We start from the raw sequence: 27,344 nt of genomic DNA, 5'->3' as shown, positions 1-27,344 counted from the left end.
ACACACACACACACACACACACACACACACACACACACACACACACACCCCCTGCCCCAACACACTTTTTACAGTTCCGTTTTGTGGGCTGACATCCCTCATTAGAATGTAAGCTTCTTGAGGGCAGACTTTTATTTTTATTTCTATTTATATCCCCAGGGCTTCCTTCCTTTCCTTCCCTTCTTTACTTCCTTTCCTTTCTTTCCTTCCTTTTTTCCCTTCATTCCTTCCTTTTTTCCTTCATTCCTTTCCTCCCTTCCCTTCACTGCTTTCTTCCTTTTTCCCTTCCTTTCCTTCTTTCTTTCCTTCCTTCCTTTCATTTCTTTCTTCTTTTCCTTCATTCTTTCCTCCCTTTTTAAACTTTCTTTTCTTCCTTCATATCCTTCCTATATGCTATCAAAATAAGGTACCTTTTAGAAATGTGCAAATATGCCATCTCTGGGCACATGATGCCAATAAAACGAGATAACCAGAACTACAAAAAGTAGTTCAGGGGCCAACAGACAGACCAAGGTTTCAAGCAAAAAGTTTAGTTCTATTATCAGTTACCTTCCTAATAATGTATTTCGTTGGCCTTTGGCACAGTTTTTTCACAGAGTGACCCACAATGACACAGGAATACCTCACCTGAGTTGTCACTAATAACGCTGAGCGTTATTTAAAGTTTATATTATTTTTTTGTCTCCTGGTTTAACTTCCACTTGCCCTCACTGAAGCACAATTACCACTTCTCTGCCATTAACACAGCCTTATGAGATCTTTCTGCCACTTAACTAAGCTAGTTTTCCCTATGCATCAAGGGTTTGATGTCCTCTGCAAATCTGATAGGGGAACTGGTGTTCTCCTGCATATTCCTGCTTACAGTTCATTTATGCTAAATCAGACTACTCCCAGCACAGATATCCACCCATCCACCCTGTGACCTTCAAGTTAATGAATATTGCAACTGTATTGGGTGATCTAAAGGAATTTTTAGTTTAAAAATATGATGACTGGACAAAGCGCCAATGGCAGCCAATGAAGTATGGTTTATCATGGACAGGCGACTGGCTTACAGAAAATATAGGTAAAGTAACAGACACTCTGTTACAAGAAGTCTATGGAACTGAGGGTGAGGAAAGGGGATGTCTTTCATGGAGAGAAAATTAACCTTTTTTCATTTTATTTTTTTATTTTTAGGCAATTGGGGTTAAGTGACTTGGCCAGGGTCACACGGCTAGCAAGTGTCAAGTTTTTGGTCTGAGGCCAGATTTGAAGTCAGGTCCTCCTGACTTCAGGGCCAGTGCTCTATCCATTGCGCCACCTAGCTGCCCCGGAAATTAACCTTAAAGCAGGGATTCTTATCTTTTTTGAGTGTCCAGAACCCCTCTGGCAGTCTAGGGAAGCCTATGAATCCCTTCTCTGAATGATGTTTTTAAATGAACAAAATAAATTACTTTGACTTACAAAGGAAACAAATTATATTGAAATAAAATTATAAAAATATCTTTTAAAGCAAATTCATGGACCCCAGGTTAAGGACCCCTGCAGTAGGGGATAGTATACTGGCTAAGTCTTGAACAAAGTTAGGAATTGTAAGTGGCAGAGGAAGGAATGCATTCCAGGAAAGGGGAGATACTGGGCACAGGTTCAGAGACAGAAAGTGGAATGAAGCATCTGGGGAACATCTAGTAGGCTTATTTGGCTGGAATGGAGAGCAAGGGGAGTAATACGGAATTATTGTAAATTATGAAGTGTGGCTAAATAGTATCCTATCATTACTGCATGACCCAAATAGTCAAATAATGAACTGATGCTCAGCATGGCGTAGCAGGAAGAACTCTAGGTTTGGAATCTGAGGAACGCTACTCTCCTCCTTGACATTCTTCAAACAAGATACTTATCAATCAATTCCTGGTATTTTCATCCATCATCGCTCATACCTGCAATACTCTCCCTCCTTATCTCCATCTCCTGGCTTCCCTAGCTTCCTTCAAGTTCGAGCTAAAATCCCACTTTCTACAGGAAGCCTTTCTAAATCTCTCTTAATTCTAGAGTTTTCCCTCTATTGATTATTTCCTCTTTATCCTGTGTATATGGGGCAGGTAGGTGGCACAGTGGATAGAGCACTGGGCTTGGAATCAAGAAGACTCATTTTTCTGAGTTCAAATCTGGCCTCAGATACTTATTAACTGTGTGACCCTGGGCAAGTCACTTAAACCTGCTTGACTCAGTTCCTCATCTATAAAACGAGCTAGAGAAGAAAATGGCAAACCACTATAGTATCTCTTCCAAGAAAATCCCAAATGGGGTTATGGAGAACTGGACACAACTGAAAAATGACTTACTTACTTAACAACAATCCTGTCTGTACATAATTGTTCACATGTTGTTACCCCCAGAACTTAGCACAGTGCCTGGCACACAATAAGTATTAACAAATAATTATTGACTGACTGACTGGATCTGTTTTAGAAGAATATCCTATGTCTGATGTGGTTGGGATTTGAAAGATCATTTACCTACTTTCCTACCTACTTTATCTTTGGATCTATTTATTAAACAAAGGTTTTATACTCTTCTAGTGTTACTACAAGGACTGTAGGTTTGAGTAAGGACTCAGAAACCAGATCCACTGGCATGGAATCAGTATTCTTCCTTCTCTTCCTCTGTCCTCAAGCCCCCTTTATTTTTCCTCTTCCTTTTTCTTTTCTTTCCTGCTTATGGTCTACTGCTGTGCACTCACTGCTTAGCCTCACTGTCAACACTTAGAACCAAAGAGACTTCAAATCTCTTCTGCATATAGTGGGGGTGAAGATGGGATAGAGGCCTCCAAAATACTTTGTTACCTACTAATGAGTAGCCAAATTGGCTAATTAAGAGAATTTTTCCTTCTTGACTTATCCTATGATGAAATTTCCTGCAACTAATGAAAGAGGGAAAGGGGGAGGGGCAGCTGAAGAAGCAGCAGCACCCTAGACAGTTTACTTTCAGGTAAATGAAACTTGATCCTAATTTTGTTTTTCTTTGTTACGTAACTCACCCAGACCTCCAGAATCTTGCACATTACAAAGCAGAAATCATTTTCCATTTTAGGGTCAATGCTTGACCCTAAAACAAATGAAGGAATTAGACATGAATATATAATAACTTGCACACACCCCAGCAACAAACCACAGTTACTGCTGCTGGTTCCTCTTGTTGGGATGATATATGGATTCCTTCATCTGAAGGAAAGGAATGTGTACACAGAATGAATTGCTATGCCACTGGAATGCCATGAGCGCCCTCTGATGACTAAAGGATTTAGGAACTGCATTTTACTGGAGCTTCTTGGAGAGGGAGAATGGAGAAAAGAGAGCCCCCACTCTCTCACAGAATGAAAAGCATTTCTTGAAAAAAGGAAAATTCTAAGAATACTTCTTGAAAACTCTTAACTTTTGTAAAGAGGGTTTTTTTTTTGTTTCTTGTTTTTGTTTTTGTTTTTGTTTTTAGCAGACATCTTTCCTGGGGTTGCATTTTCTATGGGGCACAACATTCAGATCCATGATAACCACCACTGAAATAAAACTTCCAGGATGAAGGGAGGGAAAATACTGAAAAAGCAAAGATACGATTGGCCATCACTGGCCCCTGTGTTAGATGATGATGATGGTGCTGGTGCTGATGGTGGCGGTGGCTAACATTTATATATGGCTTTAAGGTTCCCAAAGCACTGTACATACATTATATCATTTGATCCTCACGACAACCTTGTGAGGTAGGTACTATGCCTACCTTAATAACTTGTTCATCAGTCCTTAAAGAGTAAGAACTTGTTGCAGAGCAGGGACTCCTTAAATGTTTGAAGTCAAGGCAGTGGCTGTGTGGCCAATGAATTGTGGTGATAGGATCATGGATTCAGAGCTAGAAAGGATCTCTCTCCTGTGGGAATTGCGGGGATTAAGACAACAAGTAGTTAATTTGGGAACTGAGTGAACAGCATAGACTGTCTTGTGACTCAACTCTGGAGCTAGCTCAGTTCCCTTTCTGTTCTATTGTGGGTCTAGTCCAAATTCTGTCCCGTGAAAAAACTTCATCCAATTGTGGGAATTGGGAGAAAACCTTACTGCATTGTTTGAACCTAGCCCTGTGTGGCTGAGAAGCTGGACCACTCCACCTGCTGCTTAGAAACCCTTACCTAACGACCATAAATTCAGTCAGATCCAAAGATTGATGCAAGGACTTTTTTTTCACAATTATACACCTCAAGCAACCCATGTCTTATCTGAAAACTGGCCCCATACTGATCAATCAGTTATTGTTTCCATATTCCTTTGATTGTTTACAGACACTTGGGAGGAGTGGGGCGCCTTTTCTTCTGAATTCAGGAAATTGCAACTGTTACTTCCCAACTTGGAAAGTTCCTAATTTTTCATCCAATTAGAAATCAGATTACCTAATGCTGTGTTGTTTCCTTTTAATTAATTGGTCTTATGTGATTAATTGTTCTTAATGTATAAAAGTCTGTCTCTCCCTATATTTGGGGTCCAAGCCTAAGCTGAGGAGGTCTGATCCCTGTTTGCTGGGCAATTGCCATGAATTGCTTAATAAATTGATATGCTCAGATGATCGAATCTTTTTTTCTTAGTGATTTCATTTTTCATCTATCACACTTCCATTTATTTTGTACAACCCCATCATTTTACAGTTGCAGAAATTGAGTCCCAGAAAGGTTCAGTGACCTGTCCAAAATGACAGGTAGTAAGTATCAGACAGGGTTCAATGACTTGCCAGGGTCATATAGCTAGTAGGTATCTGAGGTCACATTTGAACTCAACTCCTTCTGACTCCAGAGCCAGGACTCTATCCACTGTGCTGCAATGGATAGAGTTCTGGACTTGGAGTCAGGAAGACTCATCTTCCTGAGTTCAAATCTGGACTCAGACACTGGCTAGCTGTGTGACACTGAGCAAGTCACTTAAACCTGTTTGCCTTAGTTTCCTCATCTATAAAATAAGCTGGAGAAGGAAATGGCAAACCACTCCATTATCTTTGCCAGGAAAACCCCAAATGTGGTCATGAAGGGTAAGACATGACTGAAAGGACCAAATAACAAAGCGGTAGTTACCATCCCAAGGAATACCACCCAAGAAATCTTGAGTCGTTGAGAGAATGAAGAAAGAATTAATTCTGCCTTCCCTATCAACAAATGTTGAAAGGTGTTGGTTCTTATCAATCAGGGAATATACCTTTTACAATATCATTATGTATACAATTATCATTATATCATCATAATATGTACACAGCTCTTGATGAGAGGAGATAATCTGTAAGACTGAAAGACAACAGGGGCTGAGGTTACATAAAGTATATCAAGGTTTAGACTGTCCATGGGGGAGTGGAGTAAGGTGCCCTCTTATGTAAAGCCTTATCCATATGAAAGTAGGTATAGGTAATAACTTGGGCCTTCCTATACTTTGATCTGTAATAATGATTCCCCCAACTACTCACGCCCTCCCTCCCTCCCTCCCTCCCTAACTACCTTGTATCTTTTCTCTATATACTTATAAAAAGGATGTTCCAAAAGCTTTCATGTAGCATTTAAAGCATAATTATATATTATATTTATGTATAAATATGTACATGTTGTCACTCCAAATAGAATATAAGCTCCTTGAAAGTAAGAATCATTTCATCATTTTTTATATGTATCAACAATGCTCCCTCGGTGCCTAACACATAGCAGGTACTTAAATATTTTGAGAAAGAGACTTTCCTGAAAATACTCTTAATTTTCTTAGGGCACTTTCTATAGATCTCTCTTAGGTCTTTATCACATTCTACCTGGTAGAGGTAGACTCCACAGAGACTCCTCCCTATTGGATTTTAAGGTTTTTAAAGTCAGGTATTGGATGAGTTTTAATCTTTCTATCCTGGAACTTCTCACAGTCTTATGTATATGGTGGATGTTTAATTAAAGTATTTTTTGGAATGAATTGAATTGAATAATTATAGATCCTAAGTTGATTATAAATGTGTGTATGCATATGTATATATAAAGACATAGATATAGCTATAGATACAACTATAGATACAAATATAGACATAAAAAGATGATTGGTTGAAACCAATTAAAATATTAAATAATGATTATTTGACAAATAGTAAGCACTTAATAAATGATTGTTGACTGAATGATTGCTGTGGTAAAGGTACTCAGGGAAAACTTCCAGAGAAGTGGATTTTCAGTGGTGCATATTATATGAGCAGCAATATTGAAGATCATAAATAAATGAGAACAGTCTCCTACTTGATCATGTGAAAAATATAACCATAAAAAATCCTATTAACAGTGAAATTTTGATATCATAAGAAAATAAAGTAGATAAGAGCCCGGAGTAATGGAAAGCATACGAGCTTTGAGTCATAAGATATGAGTTTGAATACTGTGTCTTGTTACTTCAAATTTGTATAATCTTAAACCATTTCTCCCTAGGCCTCAGTTTCCTAATCTGTACAATGACAGAGTTGAACTAAATGACCTCTTAGGTCCCTTCCAGCCCTAGACCTCATGATTCCATGAACCTCTCCATCATCTTCCAGACTTGTCTCTCTTCCATTGCCCTTCATAAGAAACCTCTTTCAAGGTTCTGTGGAAAGAAGAGAGATTCGTGGAACCTCTTGGTGAGGGCTCTCTCTCACTCAAATCAAAGTCAATTGCAAGTCATGTCATCATCTCCCTAATGTCATGGTCCTCTTTGAGAAGGAAGGACAAACACAACCTGTGAGTAGTCTGAGCTACCTGAACGGAGGGACACAGATGGCCAGTTCCAGTTGGATAACTCCTTTCTCTCCTCCCCTCCTCTCCTCTCCCTTGATGGCCCAAAGCAACCTAGTTAACTTGGGGTTTACTAGCTAGATTTCTTTTTCAAAGACCAAGCCTGAAATACAACTCACTCTGGATCTCAAGGATTGGACAACAATAGGTCCCTGCCCAAGTACCACTTAATGGTTATTTTTTGGGTCCTCCTGGTTCAGAGTGAATGTAAATGGTAATTGTTTCTCTTTTGACCAGCAGTCCTGAGGGTCTTCCCCTCCCAATTTGTTTGTTTGTTTTATTAAAGAGGCCATCCCTGGACTTAACTTCTTAAAGAGGCCTCTTCACTGAATGGGCATTGCCTCACTCAAAGTGAGAACCTGAAAAGACCTTAGCTTAAAAAGGCCAGGGCCTTAAAAAGGCCTATTGCATCCTGAGCCATCTCCAGTCGTCCTGATGAATATCTGGCCACTGGACCCAGATGGCTCTGGAGGAGAAAGTGAGGCTGGTGACCTTGCACAGCCCTCCCTCACTCAAATCAAAGTCAATTGCAAGTCTTGTCATCATCTCCCTGATGTCATGGTCCTCTTGGAGAACAAAGGACGAACACAACAACAACCTGGTGAGAGGCAACATTGTAACAGCCCTTGCTACTCTTCACCATTGTTCCTATAAAGCTGATTCAATCAGGGAGCCTTCCCTAAGTAAAACTTGAAATCAGAAAAAGTTTGAATACATACCCTCCCACCTTGGTTCTTCTACTTCTCCCCAATGCTGGGATTCCAGTCTATTGTACAACCAGGGCCTTGTTCCCTTATGCTATCTATCTTAAGCATCTGTCAGAGTCCTCACCTAATGCAGTGCCATCATGCTCCTTAATTATTTCTCCCCCCATGCTCCACTTCAAAACTCCCATTTTGCCAGGGCCCCAATCCCAACTAATATGTCTAGGAAAAAAGCAGTTAGGTAGACACATTAGAGTAAGGTGTTAACGACTGATAACATCTTAAAATGTTCCACCCTCCAAGAAGCATCTACATTTCTTTTTTTTTTGGGGGGGGGTTTCTTTTTTGAACATAAAATCTCATCGGCATATCGAACCTTTGATGAGGAATTTCTACCAATACAAGTTAGTACCTATTCTTCAACTTATAGTCTTAAGACAGTTAAGTGTCTTAGAGAGAGGTATATATCAGAGGCAGGACTAGAACCCAGGTCTTCCTGATCCCAAGGTTGACTATCCTCTAACTTGTTGCCTCTTGGTATCTGCATATGTAAAGTACAAACTGGACTAGGGGTTGGTTAAATCCAAAGAAAATGCAAAGAAACTAATCTCTTGGTAGAATTTTAGACTATGTATGGCCATAGAGTTCCAAATATATTTTACAATAAAAAGTGCCTTCCTTGTACCCTTCAAATTCCGTCCAAAAGGCAACCCTCTGTCACACTGATATATAAGGCCTACCTTTCTAGGTCAGGATAAGATACAAAAATGACAGGGGCCCAACAAGGTAAACAACAGATTTATTGTTGTTGTTCAATAGTTTCAGTAGTGTCCAACTCTTCATAACCCCATTTGAGGATTTCTTGGCAAAGATACTGAAGTGGTTTGCCCATTCCTTCTTCAGCTCATTTGACAGATGAGGAAACTGGGGTGAATAGGGTTAAGTCTAAGGCTGGGTTTGAACTGGATTTGAAGTCTTTCTGATTTCAGGCCCAGTGCTCTATCCACTGCGCCACCTAGCAGCCAAATAACAGAATGCCACTTCTTTCTCATCTGCCCTTGAATAGTACCACCCACACTTGAGAAGGAAAGATCAGCTATTCTGTTTATAAAGACTACAGAAAAAGCAGAAAAAGAATCTAGTCATCTGAATTTGTGGTTCAGTGAAGACTGCAATGGATTGGGAGTCAGATGCATTAGGGTTTGAATCCAGATTCTATTCCTCTCTATGTGGCTTTGAACAAACCACTTTTCTCTGGGTCTCAGTTTCCTCATCTATAAAATGAAGAATTTGGATTAGATAACTTGATGGCCTTTTCAACTCTAAATCTGTAATGCTATACACCTTTAAAAACTTTGCTCTTGGCTTAGTAAAAACATTTTTAAATGATCTCTATAACAAAGAAGATAAAGTTACTAGAAAGTAAGGGCTTTAAAAATCTTTGCTCAAGGCTTTAGTAATTTACAAACTTCAGTTTACCCTGAAAACCATTTTTAGAATTGTGATCATCTGTCACCATCAAACTACAGTTCTAGTTATATCTTCAAGCCTCAAATGGAGTATAGATATAGCAGATTCAGAATGTTGTGGGGGGGAGGGTATTTCTTTTTTGGCTTGGCTTATACAACTTGACCACCTACACTAATCAAATTAAGCAACCATCTGTTAAATTCTCACTTTATGATATATAGATGAAGCATCTAAGTCCTGTGAAGAATGATACTTTAACTTTTTAATACTGGAGTACAGACAGGAAACTTACCCACAATAGCAGATGAAATAAATTATATATTCTGTCATTTCTTCCATAGTTATGTGGAATGCTCTACAGGTTTCTGTGGACCTTTTTGTTTGTTTGTTTTGTAGCATTATTTAACTCAAGTTTGATTGTCAGCCACTCCAAAGTATGTTGTCCTACATTGTCTACTTCTGGGCTGGACATTTAACTAAATGCCAGAAAATATTTCAGCTCTAGCATTCCACAGCTTTGCTGTGATTTATGAAAAGCAAAGCTGTAGGAAAAGGAGGGGGAAATATGATGGAAGTCAGTGGACTACTAGGAACAAATCCTGGTTCCTAAATTCCTGACATCATGGCTTCCAAATTCCAATACTGTTGCCTGAACCAGATGCTTGAAGGTGTAACAGTCATAAAGGCATTTTAGCAAAAACTCCAATTTAGTCAACTTTCTGGAACAACACACTTTCATTAATTCAAATATGAATCAATATGAATATAAGCATATATATAGGTACCCATATATAATGTGGGTAGGAATGGGAGATTTAGAGAGGATTCAAAAAAATTTTAAATGAATACATGATTTCTTAAAAAAAATGTTTAATAAAGTCTGTGAAGGATGTGTTTGAATATTCCACTGTGACAAAGCCTTAAACTTTTATGAGATTGATTCTAAGTTGACTCTTCAATTCTAATGATCTAAATTGCTATGATTATGCCATCAAGAAAAAAGTCGACAAGGCAAAGAACCCCACCCCACTCCCATTCCCTGGAGGGATTTCCCCCTTTATTGTAGCACTTTGGCATTTTAATTACAATCAAAAAGCAAAGGATTCGTACTACATATCATCAAACAAGAACCCCGAATCAAAATGGGCTTTCTTCTCCTGCCTGGGGAGTGACTCCTATCAACAAATATCTCAGCTTTTTGGACTCCTACAAACTGATGACATAAAATAAAACCCACATGTTTTCAAAAAATGAAAAGGCCTGCAAGAGAGGAGGTGGAAACAGAAGCCACCAAATGCTTTAGGATGAAGGAAACAAACCACGACAGATATGACTTCTAGCCTCTGAGAAACGGGTTTTTTCCCCCAGAAATTTACAGAAGCACTGACATTTTTTAAGTGCCTTTCCAACATTTCAGCACCCACAGCATCAATCTCTGTTTAAAGCCTCTGCTTTCAGAAAAGCTCTCAAGAGAGCTGAAGTTTCTCCTTCCTGCCTCAACCCCTCCTTCCCCCCCCCCAACATCAATTCCCTTCCCTTTTCATTCACACCTCGTTCTCCACAAAGGAGTGGGGGAGGTTTGAGGGGGAGATACCGCAACAAACTTTTATCCTGATTAGAAACTTCCCACGCAAAGTCACCGTGGCTAACTGCTCAGTGCAAGAGTGCCTGAAGCCTGACGCGGACTTCCTTCGCTGCGAACAAGTTGTGCTCCTTCTCAAACTCAGACTTAGAATGGTTCCACGGGAGCCCCTAGTTTCTCCGTCGAAGTTTCTCTAAGAAAATTCTACATACCCAACCCTTTTCCTTCTCCTCCCGCAGCTGTCGCCACCGTTGCTAACCGGTGAAGCAGAGGAGAGGGAAAGTTAAAATATAGGAAAGGACACCCAAGTCCTCCTGGGGTTCCGCGCGCAAAGGCGCGAATCCTGAGCCCAAAGTGCGCCCTCCAGTCCAACGATCCCGGGGTAGCTATCTCCGAGGATTCCGGGTCAAAGCGAATCCGGAGTAAGGGGTAACGCTGGTGGCGACCAAGCTTACGGTCACCACCTTCCTGTGTCCGGCTACTGTCTTCGAAAGATGCCCCGACCAGCCACCCTCTCCATGTGCCACCCCCTTTCCTTGCTAGAGTGAATGAGGATGGACAGGTTAGTGACACACTACAAAGCACAGTGGGGCTGGAACTGGCCCCTCCACGAAGCGACAGGACGGTGGCATGGAGCGGTGGGAGGAGGAGAGATGGAGAAGAGAAATGGAAGGGGAGAAAAGACGAGAGAGGCGAGAAGAGTTAAGGGGAGGAGAACCTGCTCCCCTGGGACTGGAGTACTGTACCTGCTGCCTCCGCGGAGGCTAAGTAGACTAGCGCGGCCAAGAAGAGCAGCGGGAGCCCGGGGAGCCGATATGCGCGCCCCGTGAGAGCCATGGAGCCCGGGGTGTGCGTTGTTACCAGCCCTTGCGGAATGGCTCTCAGCTTCTGCGGGACCCCGGACGGGAGGGCAGGAAGAGGACTCCGCGAGGGCAAGTGAGTTACCGGTCCTGAGGCAGTCCCCACAAGTGCTGGCTGTGATGCAACCCAGCTCCCAGCTCCCTCCCCGCTGCACCCTCGCAGCAGCAGTGACCAGAGCCCGCCTGTGCCGTCCGTGCGTCCTTCACCCAGCACCGCGCTTCATCACTGAGCAGGCTTTTGCCCGGGCTGATGCTCTTTCTATGTGTCCCTCTGCCTCCCCCTGCCGGGTCGCGCGGACAGCGCAGGGGGCACTGCGGGATGGGGTGCCCAGAAAGGCGGAGCAAGGGTGAGACCAAATGGGTGGAGGGTGACTGAGTGATGCCGTTTGAAACCTGGTTGGTGTTTCTGGAGAGGTAATGATTTATGTGTAAAGGGAACAAGCCAAGGAAATTCCTTCCCTTCTCTCCCCTCCCTTGTTCTTTGGCTCTAAAAAAGCCTTTTAACTTCCAAACCAAGGAATCCACTTTGTCCTCTTAAATAAATACCTCCGGATAATGCAGAAACGAACCTTATCCAAAATGCTTAACATCCGTTTCCAGATTTCTCTCTGTTTTGTGGCTTGACCTTTCCTTCCTGCTCATAACTAAATCAATCATTTGTTTTTCCTTATGCATTTTATTATGCCTGACCATCTTTTTTCCGGGTATCACATGCTGATTTTAAACAGCCCTGCCTATTAGTCTGCCTAAGGAATAGACTTATTGGAGTTTGATTCCCCCAACTGCTCTCATTTTTATATAGTGGACTATTACAGGTACTCTGTTTATATCACTAGTGTCACCCCAATTCAACAAACCTATGTTAAGCTCCTACCAATACAAAGCACAGCGTCAGCTCTTGGGCATACAAAAATATTAAAAACAAAAAAAATGACAGAATCCCTGCCCTCGAAGGAACTTACAGTCTAAAAAGAGAATACAGTAGGAACACAAAGATGGTACGAGGTAGAATGAAACAGAGGTAAAAGGCAGATCTTAACAAAGGGCACTAGGAACTTTGAAAAGGGAGAGAAATTACGCTCTGATGGGGAGATATGAGGAGGAAGTGCATCCAGACATAGGCTCCAAAATACTGTATAAACTATATGGAAGAAAAAAGCACTTCAGATAATATAAGTATATATCTCTCTTCCAATAGTGTTGTTTAAGGCATCTATATGATCTTGGGAAAGTCACTTGCTTTTTCTAATAATAGCTAGTATTTATATAGCACTAAAAGATTTGCAAAGCTTGGGGGAGCTAAGTGGTGCAGTGTTCAAATCCTGCCTCAGATACTTGAGACTTACTAGCTGTGTGACCCTGGGCAAGTCACCTAACCTCATTGCCAAGTTTTGTAGAACAAATCCAATTAAGGGGATTTGTTCGGTGAAGTTTGGATTCAGTCAAAGGACCACACATGAGGACCTAGAGGGCCACATGTTACCCCGAGGATGCAGGTTCCCCACCCCTGGACTTAGCCAAACTGCCTTTCTTGCTGTTCCTCACATATGACATTCTATCTTCTGTTTCCAGTTGCACATGCCTTGAATACGCTCTCTACTCACCTCCACCTCTTTGAATCCCTTCAAAGCTCGGCACAAATGTTGCCTCATCAGAGCTTTCCGGATCCCTCCACCTACTAGTACCCTTCCCCCACAAAATGGCCTTGTTTATTTTGTATATACTTATGTGTGTCCATATCATCTCCTCCAGTAGAATATAAGCATCTCAAAGGCAGGCACCATTTTATTTTTGGTTTGGTATACCTAGTACATAGCACTCAGTAGGTACTTAATCAATGCCTGTTGATTGATTGATTAAATATGGATTACAGTCCCTTCCACAGGTAGTGGAATCATTTGATGAGTTGCTTTGGCCAAAAGTCATTTGAAATCATTTAATGCATTGCTTTGGCCAAAAGAAAAAAACATCAGTTAGTTACCAACTTCTGGTGAAAAACATCTCCAAATTTCGCTAGGCTGATCCTTGAACAACAGGGATACAGTCTTTCCTTGAGCCTATACTCCCAGCCTTTCTAGTTTGGTAAGGTATACCAGAGCTTGTGGTCTGCTGACATAAACTCTGAGCAACAAGGGTCACCTCCATACCATGGTAAAGCGTCAGAGGAGGACTTAAGTGGAAAACAAAATCTTTTTTATTGCTCACTAGTTCATATATGTTTCTTGTGTTGATCTGCTGTTTTGTCCTTTTTTAGTATGACTCCTGGCACAATAGTAGGCACACAGCAAATGCTCAATAAATACACAAATAAAAATAGAACAATTGGTCCAAATAAAAGTGAACTAATCTATAAGTACATATTGGGCAACTACTGTGTGCCGAATATCACGCTAGGTGCTGTGGAAGATAAATAGAATCTCATTGCCTTAAGCCTTGTGATTGACAAACTTTTGCAACCTTTGGGAAATTTAAATCCTTTGATCCATTCTGCTTACAGTGAAGCATGTACTTTTCTACAGTGGTGCACATAAGTGTACTATTTCAGTGTTACACAGTACAAATCTGAGATTTTTTGCATCACTAGTTCAGAATAATCTGCCCTGGATTCACTTGAGATTGTCCTTGATTTGATTAGAAGATCAAAGAACTCACTTAAGTGTTCTGATTCTGATTCTGTTCCCACTTCTAGCATGCCTGTGTCTAGGGATGACTGCCTAAAGAGATGTTTCCAAATCATTACTATCTTTTATTTTCAAAAAGAAAAAAGGAACCACTTTATAAACATTTCTTACTGTGGCTTTCTAACTCCTTCTAGAAATTTACAAGCACGAAAAAAAGTTTCTTTGTTCCAGTCCATTTGGCACCCATACCACACATATTACTGCTCTGATAGAGTGTACCTTTTGATCACATCATCTCCTCATAAACTCCTGGACCTCACTGCTGGGCTAGTGAATGAATTCATGTGTTCAAATCATTCTCCAGGACAATGCAAGTCATCAGCCCCTCTAATATTCTGAACTGCCTCTAAATATATTAGATCGCACAGTATTGGCTGGTGTAAGATGTAAGACATCTGGAAAAATAAGAGAGGAACAGGTTATAAAGGGCTTTGAACACCAAATAGGATTTTATATTTGATCCTGGAGGTATTAGGGAGCCCCTAAAATTTATGGAGTATGGGGGTAGCATAGTTAGACCTGGGCTTCAGGGAAGATCACTTTGACAGCTGAATGGAGGATGGACAGGAATGGGAAGACTTGTGGCAGGCAGTCTAATCAATAGGCTATTGTAATGGTCCAAGAATGAGATAATGAGGACCTGTACCAGTGTGGTGGCAGTTTCAGAGGAAAGAAGGGAGTGTTTATAAAGGTTATTACAGAAGTAGAATCAATAGGTCTTGGCAACAGATTGGATTGGGTGGGGGGTGGCAGTGTGAGAGACAGATGTTGAGGATAACCCTAAGTTGCAAGCCTGGATAGTCACCCAGGAGAAGAGTGGTACCCTCAACAGTTAAGAGAGAAGTTAAAAAGAGGGGAGGGTTTGGGAGGAGAGATGAGTTCTGTTTCAGAGATGTTAAGTATAAGATGTCTATGGAACATTCAGTCCCAAATGTCCAATAGGTAGTTGGAAATGCAAAAATGGAGGTTAGGAGAGAAGTTAGGACTGGATAAGCTGATTAGAGAGTGATCAGCATAGAAATGATGATTGAATCCTTTGGGAGCTGATGATATTACCAAGTAAAGTTGTGTAGAGGTAAAAGAGGGGTTTACAACAGAATCCTTCAGTTCCTCAACAGTAAAATGAGTAGATAGAGGAGATGATTTTTAAAGTTCCTTCCAGGTGTAATATTCTGTGATTAAGAAACAAGATAAATCCTGTTTCTAAGATGCATCTATCCAATCTTTCAAGAAATGTTTATTGAGTGCTGACTATGTTTAAGGTACTGTGTGGAATATAAAGAAAATAAGATACCATCCCTTCCCTCAGAATTTACTGCTTAATAGTGAAGATAAGACATTTATAACCAATAACTAGAATACAAGGTCAAATGAAATCAAGCCTTTATTAAGTGCCTGCTGTGGGCCAGGCACTATGCTAAGTTCTAGGGATACAAAGAACAGTAATAACAGTTCCTACCCTCAAGGAGTTTACAATCTAACAGTGGGGAGACAAAATGCAAACAGCTATATGCAAACAAGATATGTTGGGGAAGTGTAGAATTAGAGATAATCAACAGAGGGCAGGCATTAAAATTAAGGGAAATTGGGGTAGGTTTCTTGCAGAAGGTGAGATTTTTAGCTGAAATTTGAAGGAAGTTAGAGAAGCCAGGAAGTTAAGGTGAGAAAGAAGAAAATTCTAGGTATGGAAGACAGCCAATGACAATGCACTGAGATAAAGTGTGGAAGTTCAATAAGAGATACGGAAATCACTCAGAAGCACAAGAGGGTGATTAATTATAAAGAAGGCAGACATCCTATCCATTAAGATCTTAATAAAACAGTTGAGATCAAAGGCAAGTAATACAAATTGTAAAATGATTTATGTGTACAATCCTCAGGAGAATCCTCTCTCACATATTGCTTTATCTAAGAGATTGATATTTTTTATGGTAAATTAGGCTATCTTTTTGTCTCAATTCTTGCCTAACCCTTAGTCATTGAATGGGTGTTGCCTCAGACAGAGGCCTGGGGAACGACCTTGATTTAGAAAGGCCAACATCATCCACTGTATCCCAAGCCATCACCCATCATCTTGACTTTTGTCTTGCCACTGGACTTCAATGACTCTGGAAGAGAGAGTGAGGCTGACAACTTTTGGCAACCCTGCTTCACTTAAAATTCAATTCATGAGCAAGTCAAGATTTCACCGAAGACACTTCCTCATCAAAAACAAAGAATGAACAACAAGAACTACAACAGCACCCCCCGGTGAAAACAATGATAAACTAAGACACTCAACTCTACTAACTCTGTTCACCTTGGCAACCTTTGTAACCTGAGAGAACACTTAAAACAAATGAAATCTTTTTTTTTTTTTTTTGGTGAAGCAATTGGGGTTAAATGACTTGCCAAGGGTCACACAGCTAATACGTGTTAAGTGTCTGAGACTGGATTTGAACTCAGATCCTCCTGACTCCAAGGCCAGAGCTCTATTCACTGTGCCACTTAGCTGCCCCTACAAGTGAAATTCTTTAGAGAACATGCAATCAGTCAACAAACTAAGTTTACCCTTTGTTCAAAAAAGTTCCATCTTGTTCGCTAAGTAAGATGGAGATGGAGTGACTTTTTCATTCTCCAATCCGGAATCATTGTAACATTTAGAATTGAGGTGTCACCATCACTGCACTCCTATCCAGCATTGTTTTCCACTCTAATTCAATAAGCAGTTATTAAACACACTAGATGCCAGGCACTGTGCTAGTTCCTGAGAGTTTACAGATTAAAAAAAAATCCCCTAACCTCAAGGAACTTACATTCTATTGAAAGAAACAACATACAGATAGAAAATGAAATACAAAACATAGCAATAGGAACCGGACCTATAATTTCATTAGCATAGGTAAATCCCAGATGAGGAAACTTCCTTTTTCAATGCAACTTATATTGTCTTAGAGAATTACTCTTCTTAGAGAATGACCTAGGTATGGTAGTAGTAGCAGCAGTAGTAATAGTAGAAATAGCAGCAGTAGTAGTAATAGTAGTAGAGTATTAGCAGCAATAATAATAGTAGTGGCAGTAGCAGTAGCAGTAATAGTAGTAGAGTAGTAGCAGCAGTAGTAATAGTAAGGGCAGCAGTAGTAAGAGGAGGAGCCGAAGTTGTAGTAATAGCAGTAGCATGTCCTACCTCTGAAACACATTGACTGTGCCAATCTGGGATAAATCATTTAACTTCTTTGTAGCTCTGGGCAATTTTCAAGGCTATAATTTGCAGAAAAGGTACCTGTCTGTCTTGGTAAAAAAGAGTACCTCATTGGGAGCTCCCTATACAGATGAAATCAGAGGAATGATCCAAAAAGCAGAAACAAACAATAGAACGGGGGCTTCTGGGGACACAGTGAATGGTGGGATAGGGGCAGGAGAGGGACAGGGCTTATTCTGGGAGTGGGGGTCCCAGGGAAGAGAGCTTTCAGCCTGGCAGCCTGTGACTCAGAATCACCAGGATTCCTAGTGAAGCCAGTAGCAATGGTGACGGCAATTGGATTCCAACCCCTGAGCAAAAGGTGGACTGCAGTGGGAGTTCATGGGGCTCTGAAGAGTGTGGTATTTAGTGTAGGGCAGATATCAAACTATAGGTCCTTCCTGTGGTGATCAGTGGAGTCCTGGAGTCATTCTTGTAATAGAGGGATGAGATATGTTTGAAGTACTCACCCTCCAATCTTCATCCAAGCTAGCTCTGCCCCAGATATCTCTCCCATGTTGGGTTTCAGAGGATTCTAAATATTGGCCTAAAGAATACCAAATTTAATTTCCGGTTTATTTTCCAAACTTTTCACAGATTCAGGTCAGATGAAAATAATAAATGGACAATGAGACAAACTGCCTATTAACACTTATCTAAGAACTTGTAAGCTAAAAGAAACCAGGCTAGGGCTAAATTAATCAAGCTTTAAAACTTAGGTAAATCCTAATAAACTGTGTCTCTCTTTTTTTCTTTTAGATTTGCTTTTTAATAATCCCTTGTGCATTTTCCTCTAGAGAGACACTTGAACACTCTTAACAGTATAGCATGGAAATCAGGAGGAAAACAATGGGCTTGGTTAGGAGAGGTGGCAATGGTGAGTGTGGGTGGGAGTAGGGTTCAAAAGCTAGGAAGAGTTTCCAAATTGTAGTTGGCGATTGTAAAACTTGGCCCAGGCACTCATTACATTTAAGAAAACAGATGTGGGCTGCCTTCCCAGTGTGTGCTTTCCTCAGCCCCAACAAGGGCCAACAGAAAGGACATCGGCCAATTAATCAATAGTATTTGAGCACAGAGCGCTCTGCTAGTTCATAAACCCATTGTGTGCAAAGTACATTATCAGAGGCACCCAAGCCTCAGGCCCAAGTCAATTGATAAAAACTCTCAGAAATGGAAAAGTCTGGCTACATTCCTTCCTGTCCTTTCTCTGAGAAATGACATCTGGATCATCCTTGAAGGCTGTCATGAAGCTTTATCCTCAGTAACACAGAGAGGCAGCAAAATTCTGAGGACACAGGAGGTGGGATCTCATCCTGCCCCACATTACCTCATATGGGGGGGGTGTTGTGTGACAATGTGCTTTCCAATCATGCCAGCTCTAGGGAAAATTGGAGAGTAAATATATTAAGGCTGTCCTGGCCCCTTTCTATGCCCTTTTCCAATCCCAAGCCTCCCCTCTTATACCTCTGTCAGGCCCTTTTGTGTCCTCATTTTCTCCCATTCTACCTCCTGTGAAAGCCTAAAGTTATCTGATCAATTAATTTATACTGTGTCCTTAATGTCTAATCATTCCAAAGGAAATGTCACATTTTAGGGAAGGAGGCCTTAAGTCAAGGAAATGAATGTTTGTGAGACTCGGTGGAATAAAGCACTGAATCTGAAGTCAAAGGATCTAGGTTCAAATTTCTGCCTTTGCTAGAAATTACCAGGGCGACCTCTGGACAAGTCAATTCACCTCATGGGTCTCAGTTTCTTCATCTGTAAAATGAAGGGGTTAAGAAAAAAAAACTTTTAAAAATCTAAACTGGATTAGATTTTTTCTAAGATCTCTCTCAGTTATAAATCTATGATCCTGTGATTTATTATATAAGGATCAGTGAGAATGAGATCCTTGGAAATGGACTAATCCATATTCTAAGTAAAACTAGCCTGGCTAGAAGGTGCTGTTGTTGTTCTTGAGGTGTTCACGTTCAGACCCTTCATGACCCCATTTGGGGTTTTCTTGGCAAAGATACAGGAGTGGTTTGCCATTCCCTTCTCCAGCTGATTTTACAGATGAGGAAACTGAGGCAAACGGGGTGAACTCAGGAAGAGAGTTGTTCCAGACTCCAAGCCAGGTACTCTATCCACTGTGCCATCTAGCTGCCCCTATTTTAACATTTATTTCTTTGACTATATAGTTATTATTATATTATTAGGATATGTTAATAATATCTTTTGACATTAGGACTGTTTCATTTTCATAGACATAAAACAATTTTCCTTGCAACTTAAGCCACCGCCTAGCCTTAGACAAACACATTTTGGAGTTGTCATCCAGGATAAAAGAAAGTTTCTCTGATGATACTTTCTAATGATGACATAATCAGAACTCTGAAAGTATGAGAGTGGGGGAAAGATAAGGAGAGAGAAAGAGACAGGGAGAGAGAGAGAGAGAGAGAAAGGGGGAGGGAGGGAGATGATAGTGAACAAAAATTCTATTTTGCCAAAAAGCCTTTGTTTATCTCAAAGAAAATTATATTAAATAAGTCTGGAAAGGTAGGCTGAGGTCAAGCTGTGAAGGGTTTTAAATGGCATGTTGAGGAATTGGTATTTTTTCCCAGTAGCATTAAGGAAGCACTGAAAATTCTTGAGGAAGGAAGTGATACGGTTAAAACTGTGCTTTAGGAAAAGCATCTTGGCAGCTACATGGAGAATGGATTGGAGATGGAAGAGCTGCAAGCTGAGTGACCAATGAGCAGGCCACCCAAACAGTCCAGGTGAGAGGTGACAAGGACTCCCACTAGGGTGGTTTCCATGTGAACAGAGAATTATTCCTGATAGCCTCCTATCATCACTTTTCTGCTCATTTTCCCCACTTTGGCCGCTCATTCTTATTTTGTCTTTCCTTCTTCCCCAGTCTCATCTTTTTTGTATCCTTTCCTCACCTTATTCCCTTCCCCATTCACCATAGTTTCTTCTTGTTGTTTTTCAATCACGTCCGACTCTCTGCTCTATCCACTGTGCCATCCAGTTGCTATTCAGCACAGCTACATAAATCTAAAGAAGTCATGATCTACTTTCTAAGTTCCCTTCACTCTAACTGAATTCCACTAACATTCCCAGATGCTACAATATGAGATTCCCCACGAGAGCTCTTAGGGGAGGATAATACAATGGTGGGCCAAAACAAGTGTTCCAGGTCTCTCTTTAATCAGGCTTATTCCTGAGAGTCATAAATCAGGCATCTGTGTTCTGCACAAGAGTTGTAAGCTTACTCAATCAGAATTAACAGGGGACAACAACTATATGAAGGTGGTGTCTAAAACACCCAAAAGGTATCATGGGCTCTTGGGGAAGTTGTCTGGAGGGCCCAGAACCTAGGCCTTCATGACTACCCTGTCTTGTATGAGCAGTGATTGGTTGTTCAGGGAGCCAATCAGCAAATACATATAGACAGATGGTCCATTCAAACAAATATGATGTGGAAAGATTGGCTTTACCTTCCTAGGTCAGCTCACTGTTCCAGTAAGCCTGATGGTTTATAGATTGTGTCTATTCCTTTAGATGAAACCTTTGTTACTGTTAACAGGATTTTTACTGGGCCAGTCTCTAACCAGAGAATGCTCCCAGTCACACAAAGTAGGCCTAAAGATGGAAGCAACAGTAATCAAGTAGTTTCATTAATCAGTTTCAGAGTGAGGAATGTTCTCCTAACTGAAGTAAAAGCACAGGTTATATACTTAAATCACAAATGGGGAAGGTGGCTTACAAACAATCATTTAGTGGTTTCCCAGGAGAAACCCTTAAGTCCCACAATACAACAATTCTGGATCAAGTCTTTGGGGGTTGGGACCACCTTTCTCAAAGTACAGAACCAGAGTTCTGTGACAGGAACAGGTTCTACAATCTTTGATTTGATTCACTTAAGATCTATTGATTGTGAGCGTTGTCAGGGTTTTGATTAATCAGTTCAAGCTGCATTGCGAGCTCTGACTCCCAAGTCAGAGAGGCAGCTCTTGAGAAAACTAAATTATTGGTATATTCATTACACATATCATATTGATTAATATGAAAATTATAAATTTCTTTCTCATTACTAAAAAAAAAAAGCCAAAACATGGAGTGTTTATGTTAGAATACATAAATAAATGGTCACAGAATCACAATGTTGAAAGGGACCTCAGTGTCCATCAAGTTCAATTCATTCCTGAACAATCCCTCTACCACAAAGCTGACAAAGGGTGATTCAACCTTTGCTGGAAGACACCCCAGTAAGGGGGAAGCAATCACTGCCTGAGGCCCTTCATTCCACTTTTCCATTGCTGTAGCTGATGGGAAGTTTTTCCTTATATTTAGTTTTAACTTGCCTTTTTACAACTTCCACCCACTTTTCATAGTTCTGCCCTCGGAGGATCAGCAGAGAAAATCTCATCTCTCTTGTACCTAGTAGCCCTCCAAATGATACCCTGTTTCCCTTCTCTTTTTTGGTCTATCTGATCCTCTATGTTGTGAACTTGATACCCTTCCCCATCCTGGCTGCCCTCTTGTGGATGGTCTCCTGCTTATCAATATCCTTCTTAAAATGTAGTGCCCACAATATTCCGGGTGGGATCTGACTAAGGCAGAAAAAGGTTACAATCACTTCTAGAGTTCTCTACTTTTATAAGTCTACTCCTTGAATTCAGCCCAGAATTAGAATTAGATTTTTTTGGGCTGCCATACTACATAACTCTACAAGCCTGGATAAAGGATAAAGAAAAGAATTGGCCAAGCTCATGTATGTGGTCCTCAGCTAATAAACAGAAAGGGAGATGGGGCAGAGGATAAGCATGTATATGGATTTTATATATTTATTTATTGTGTTTACTTATTTATATATTTTATGCATTTATATAGCACTAGGCTATATAAATATACATGTATGTGTATATATATAACATACACATATATAATATAATATATAATATATACATATGTGTGCATGCCAGGCACTGTGCTAAGCAATTTTCTACAAATACTGTCTCATATGTTCCTCACAACAACTCTGTGAAGTAGGTGCTATTATTATTCTCATTTCACAGTTAAGGAACCTGAAGCAAACAAAAGTTAAGTGATTTTCCCAGAGTCACAAAGCTACTAAATGTCTGAGGTTGGATTTGAACTCAGGTCTTCCTGACACAAGGTCGAGTGCTATAACTACTGCTACCAGCTGCTTCTATAGGTATTAAAAGTGTTGAACTAGGTGAAATCAAAGGTCTCTCCCACCTCTAACATTCTGTGATCTGATGAATCTTTCTCAACTTCTATGATTATTATAATCAATTTGTTGTTGTTCAATTGTTCCAATGATGTTCCCATTTGTGACCCCACTTGGGGTTTTCTTGGCAAAGATAATGGAGTGGTTTGCCATTTCCTTTTCCAACTCATTTTAAAGATAAGGAAACTGAGGTAGACAGGGTTAAGTGGCTTGTTCAGGGTCAAACAGCTAGTAAGTGTCTGAGGTCAGATTTGAGCTCAGGAAAATGAGTCTTCCTGCCTCCACGCCAGGCACTCTATCCACTTTGCCACCAAGTTGCCCATTAAATAATAATAATATTCAAATAGAGAGCCTACTTAAAGAAATTGGTGCATTCATGTTCCATACTAGTGAATACTAAAGCTAGTAAAGCCCCCACTGTCTACCCATGAAACTATTTTTAATTATTTACAAATTTATCTACTACTTGTTTCACCTTTTACCTCCTATGGTGGTTAAAAAAAAAAACAAAAACGACAAAAGGCAGCTAGTGGTTTCAGGCAGACCTGAGTTCAAATTCGGCCTCAGACCAAACACTTGACACTTACTAGCTGTGTGACCCTGGGCAAGTCACTTTACCCCATTGCCTTGCCAAAATAAAATAAAATAAAATAAAAAAAGCAATAAATAAGTACATTAATGAAAAAAACGTACTTTTTTTTTCATTTAAATCCATTTTAAATTCCATCCTTAAAGAAGATAAACATTTTTGGAAGAGTAAGGATTTTTTTTGATTCAAACTTTACAAATTTCTATTCTATCTAGTTCTGCCTAAGGCTCGAGTATAGGCAAAGTTGTATATACAGGCCTAAGTTCACTTTTTTAATTTGTAAAATTTATGACTTCCAGTTTCCACCTGAGAAGGGAATTATAATTTTCATATTAATCAATATGATATGTGTAATGAATATACTAATAATTCAGTTTTCTCAAGAAATGCCTCTCTGGCTCAGGAGTCAGAGCTCACAATTGCAGTTTAAACTGATTACTCAAAACTCTGACAATCTTACAAAACTCAGAATCACTAGACATTAAGTGAATCCAATCAAAGATTGTAGAACCTGTTCCTGTCACAGAATGGTTCTGTACTTTAGGGGAGGTCACAACCCCCAAAGACTTGACTCCAGAATTTTTGTATTGTGGGTTTCTTGGGGGAAACCGGAAACTGATTTTTTGTAATCCACCTTCCCTTCTCCTTCCCCAGTTGTGATTTAAGTACATAACCTGTGCTTTTACTTCAGCTAGGAGAACATTCCTCACTCTGAAACTTGTTAATTAAATTACTTGATTACTGTCACTCCGTCCCTTAGGTCTAATTTTGAGTAGCTCAAGCATTCTCAAGTTAGAGACTGGCTCAGTAAAAATCCTAACACACTCACTCCCACCCCTGCTCCATATATTCCATTCTCCATGTGTGCATCCTTCTGATAATGATTTCAACCCACATCTTTAGCCTATTCTATTTTTTTATGTTTTTTGTTAGACTGTAAACTTGTGCTTTGGCTTTATGACAAGAATTTCTTTTTTGCCTGCCCCTAAGGTATTCTGATGCATATGGCAAGTCAAATATCTGGGGTCTGTTTAAGACAGATCCCATTTGAAGGTTCAGTGCATTTAATAGTGTGCCCTATATAACACTTCCCTAAAGAGAAGCAATGCAATGCTTCCCCTTTCCCCCTCCTGTAGCCAGTTACAGTCTTCTCACTGTCCAGTGAACCCATCATGGTCATTCCTTCTTTCATGCCGTTCTCTTTTTTCCTGGACTTCCCTCTCAATCTACCACCATCACTAAAAAATCTAATAATAATTCATGTTCGGCCTTTTCAAGTTAGAAATCTCGTTCTTCATAACAACCCTGGGGCAGAAGCATCATACTCCTAGTTTACAGATGAAGAAACTGAGGTTTAGGGTCAGAATTAGAACCCAGAACTCCTGTGCTTGTTCTGTTATTACACTGGTCCAGTTTATGTTCCACCTAATTGACTCACAGAATCTTGGAATGTATGCTTCTTGAGGGCAGGGGCTATCTTGCTCTCTTTTGTTTATATCCCCAAAGCTTAGATGCTTTACGTGGGCGTGGTTGAGGAATTCCTCCAGGCAAGCAGGAAAGGGGGCGGGGCGCAGGACACCGGAAGAGGGTGAGCAGGAAGAGGAAAATGATGCTCCTTTCATTCTATGCATTTCACATCTCCGGGCAACACGGCTAGAAGGTCTCAGCTGAACAAAATCATCCGACGGTAGAGGGCAGCAAAGACTACGACTCTTTCGCTACAGCGGGCAAGAGATACCAAGGCAGCGCTTCCGGCCCGGCGCGCCCTGTGATTGGTCCCAGCGGGGGAAGCTTCCGGTATTCCCCGGAAGTCCGCTGCCAACCGTCGCGGCGTCGCCTCAGTGAGCGCCTGATTGTGTCGTTCGTCGTGTCGGGCTTCCCCGGTGCGAGTTCTGGGTGGGCCGCCTCGCTTCACCACCGCCGCCGCCGTTCGCTTCCCGTCGCCCTGTCCCACCGCCGCCATCATGTCGGGGGGACTCCTGAGCGCGCTGCAGAGCGACTCCTACGTGGAGCTCGGCTGGTACCGCGACCAGCACTTCCGAGGTAAAATGGACGACCAAGAAAAGTTACTAAAGAAAAGCTGCACGTTGTACGTGGGCAACCTGTCCTTTTACACCACGGAGGAACAGATCTACGAACTCTTCAGCAAAAGCGGGGACATCAAGAAGATCATCATGGGCCTGGACAAAGTGAAGAAGACGGCCTGCGGCTTCTGCTTCGTGGAGTACTACTGCCGCGCCGACGCCGAGAACGCCATGCGCTACATTAACGGGACTCGCCTGGACGACCGCATCATCCGCACGGACTGGGATGCGGGCTTCCGAGAGGGCCGCCAGTACGGCCGCGGCCGGTCCGGGGGCCAGGTGCGGGACGAGTACCGACAGGACTACGACGCCGGCAGGGGAGGCTACGGGAAAATAGTGCAGAACCAGTGAGGGACCAAAGCCCGGCGTGCGTTACTAGCAATCAGTCAGAAAAAGACAACTCGGGCTTGCGCACAGAGCCCGGCGGTTCTGAGAACAGCCGACTTATCCCCAAACTAACTTGTTCCCCTGCCTCTGCGCAAGAGCGAAGCAGGAAACCTTGATTTCCTCGCGCTGAACAATTATCAGGTGACAGAAACTCAGAAAAGTGGCTTTGGTCCTGGCGTTGGAGCCTTGAGGTCTTGGCAAGCTTGAACACCCGAGGAACAGTAACTGAGGAGATCTGTATTATTTATTAACCTAGTCTAGCAAGATTTTCTTTAAGCAGAATTAGAAAATGACCCGTGTTACTGTTCGTTGGAGTGGTCATTTACAATAGCGTTTCTAATGCTGCTGCGTAGTAGGACCGTTTTTATTTCTAAGCTTATTGAAGATGTTTCTTGTTTTCCAAGGTGATTTCTAACCCATAAGATGTTGAGTAAATCCTTAAACAGTTATGCCTCATTTTTAATGATTTGATAAAAAAAAAAAAAATACCTGGGAGAGCGCTCTAGCTCTGGAGCTTTAATTGGATGATCTGTAAAGAAATGTGTAATGAGGATGTTAATGGTACTCATTAAGCACATCCTTTAATATCTCACTAGGAAGCCAGTGCAAAAACTTTAGTTATCCTAAAAGTATCTTCCTAAGAGATGAAGAAAAAGAATTTATAATGGGAAATTCCTAATTAAGACATTGTTGGGGTGGAATGTTAGGTAAGTTAGAAGGTGTTCATTTTAACTTTGAAATTTTTGAAAGTTGATGTTACAATTGTTACGTTTATTTTTTTCTTTTACCAGAATCATAAGGGAATGGGCAGGTTTAGAATAAAGCCTGAAAATCATGGAAAATAAAACATTTCTTATATGAAATATCAAATAAACTTGGTCAGTTTCCTGGCCAAGTAGAACACATCCAAATGATACAATTCTTGTGTATCACCATTGGATTGGTCTTAAGTAACTGAGGTTGAGTTGTGAACCTGAAATCTTTACCGACCTACTGTAGTTGGAGTTGCTACAACTTACAATTTCAAGAAATGAAAAGGCAATTTTAACTGCTGTCTAAACTGCTGACAGTTTTAAGTATTTTTCCTGATATACTTATGTATATTGGGGAGGACAAGTTTGAGCTAATTGCCTTAACTCCAGAAAATTACAAAGTGTATTGAAAAGCTCACACAGTGCAGTTGATTTCTTAAAAATCTGGGTGGTTTACAGTTTTATCAATTTAAAGAATTTTTTACCAATGTGGAAAAATCAAGGGCTAAAGCTGATGATCAGTAACTATAAGCCTCTCTTTTTCAATAGTCCGTAGCATAGGATAATTTGGTATGAAAGTTCTTTAGTGTGAACTTTTGTTTTGAATGTTTAATAAAAATGATTCACTGAGTTTTAATTGGTTGTATTGATATGTGTGTTTTTATTACTCCTAATTCGTACATGGGGGTTTGGCTTGAACCACATCCAAGTCTATCCTTTCCCTCTGTTTATTAGCAGAGTTTGGGAGTTGCATAATGAACAAGAGTCTAGAAGGGGAAAAAAGTTACTATCTGAGGTAGGGAGAGAGAAGAGCATGATTTAAAAAAAAAAAAGCAGAAAGCATGGAATACAGTAATGCAAAAAGCAAAAGATATAGGCTCAAAACCAGGAATAACATCCAGCAAAACTAAATATAATCTTATAGGAGAAAAAAAATAGATATTTAATGAAAAAGGGTATGTCTAAACGTTCCTGAT

The 27,344-nt window shown here is 40.8% G+C and overlaps 2 protein-coding genes across 2 annotated transcripts in view; one reads left to right on the top strand and one right to left on the bottom strand.

The window, feature by feature from the left end:
- Positions 1 to 11,610, bottom strand: part of LOC114031535 (fibronectin type III domain-containing protein 1-like) — a 121,883-nt gene extending 110,273 nt beyond the window's left edge. Inside the window, exon 1 of the mRNA XM_027846670.1 lies at positions 11,302 to 11,610. Within this exon, the coding sequence (XP_027702471.1) occupies positions 11,302 to 11,392 (91 nt within the window). The 5' untranslated portion in view covers positions 11,393 to 11,610. The remainder of the gene's footprint in view (positions 1 to 11,301) is intronic.
- Positions 11,611 to 24,979: 13,369 nt separating this feature from the next.
- Positions 24,980 to 27,004, top strand: LOC114031469 (nuclear cap-binding protein subunit 2). The gene has a single exon (XM_027846550.1). The coding sequence runs from the start codon at positions 25,109 to 25,111 to the stop codon at positions 25,577 to 25,579; it is 471 nt and encodes a 156-aa protein (XP_027702351.1). The 5' UTR covers positions 24,980 to 25,108; the 3' UTR covers positions 25,580 to 27,004.
- Positions 27,005 to 27,344: the final 340 nt, after the last annotated feature.

This window comes from Vombatus ursinus, unplaced genomic scaffold (genome assembly GCF_900497805.2).
Source record: "Vombatus ursinus unplaced genomic scaffold, bare-nosed wombat genome assembly UNPS02015175.1, whole genome shotgun sequence".
Classification (NCBI taxonomy): domain Eukaryota; kingdom Metazoa; phylum Chordata; class Mammalia; order Diprotodontia; family Vombatidae; genus Vombatus; species Vombatus ursinus.
Note: the sequence above shows the minus strand (reverse complement) of the source record. Positions and strands in the feature narration are given on the sequence as shown.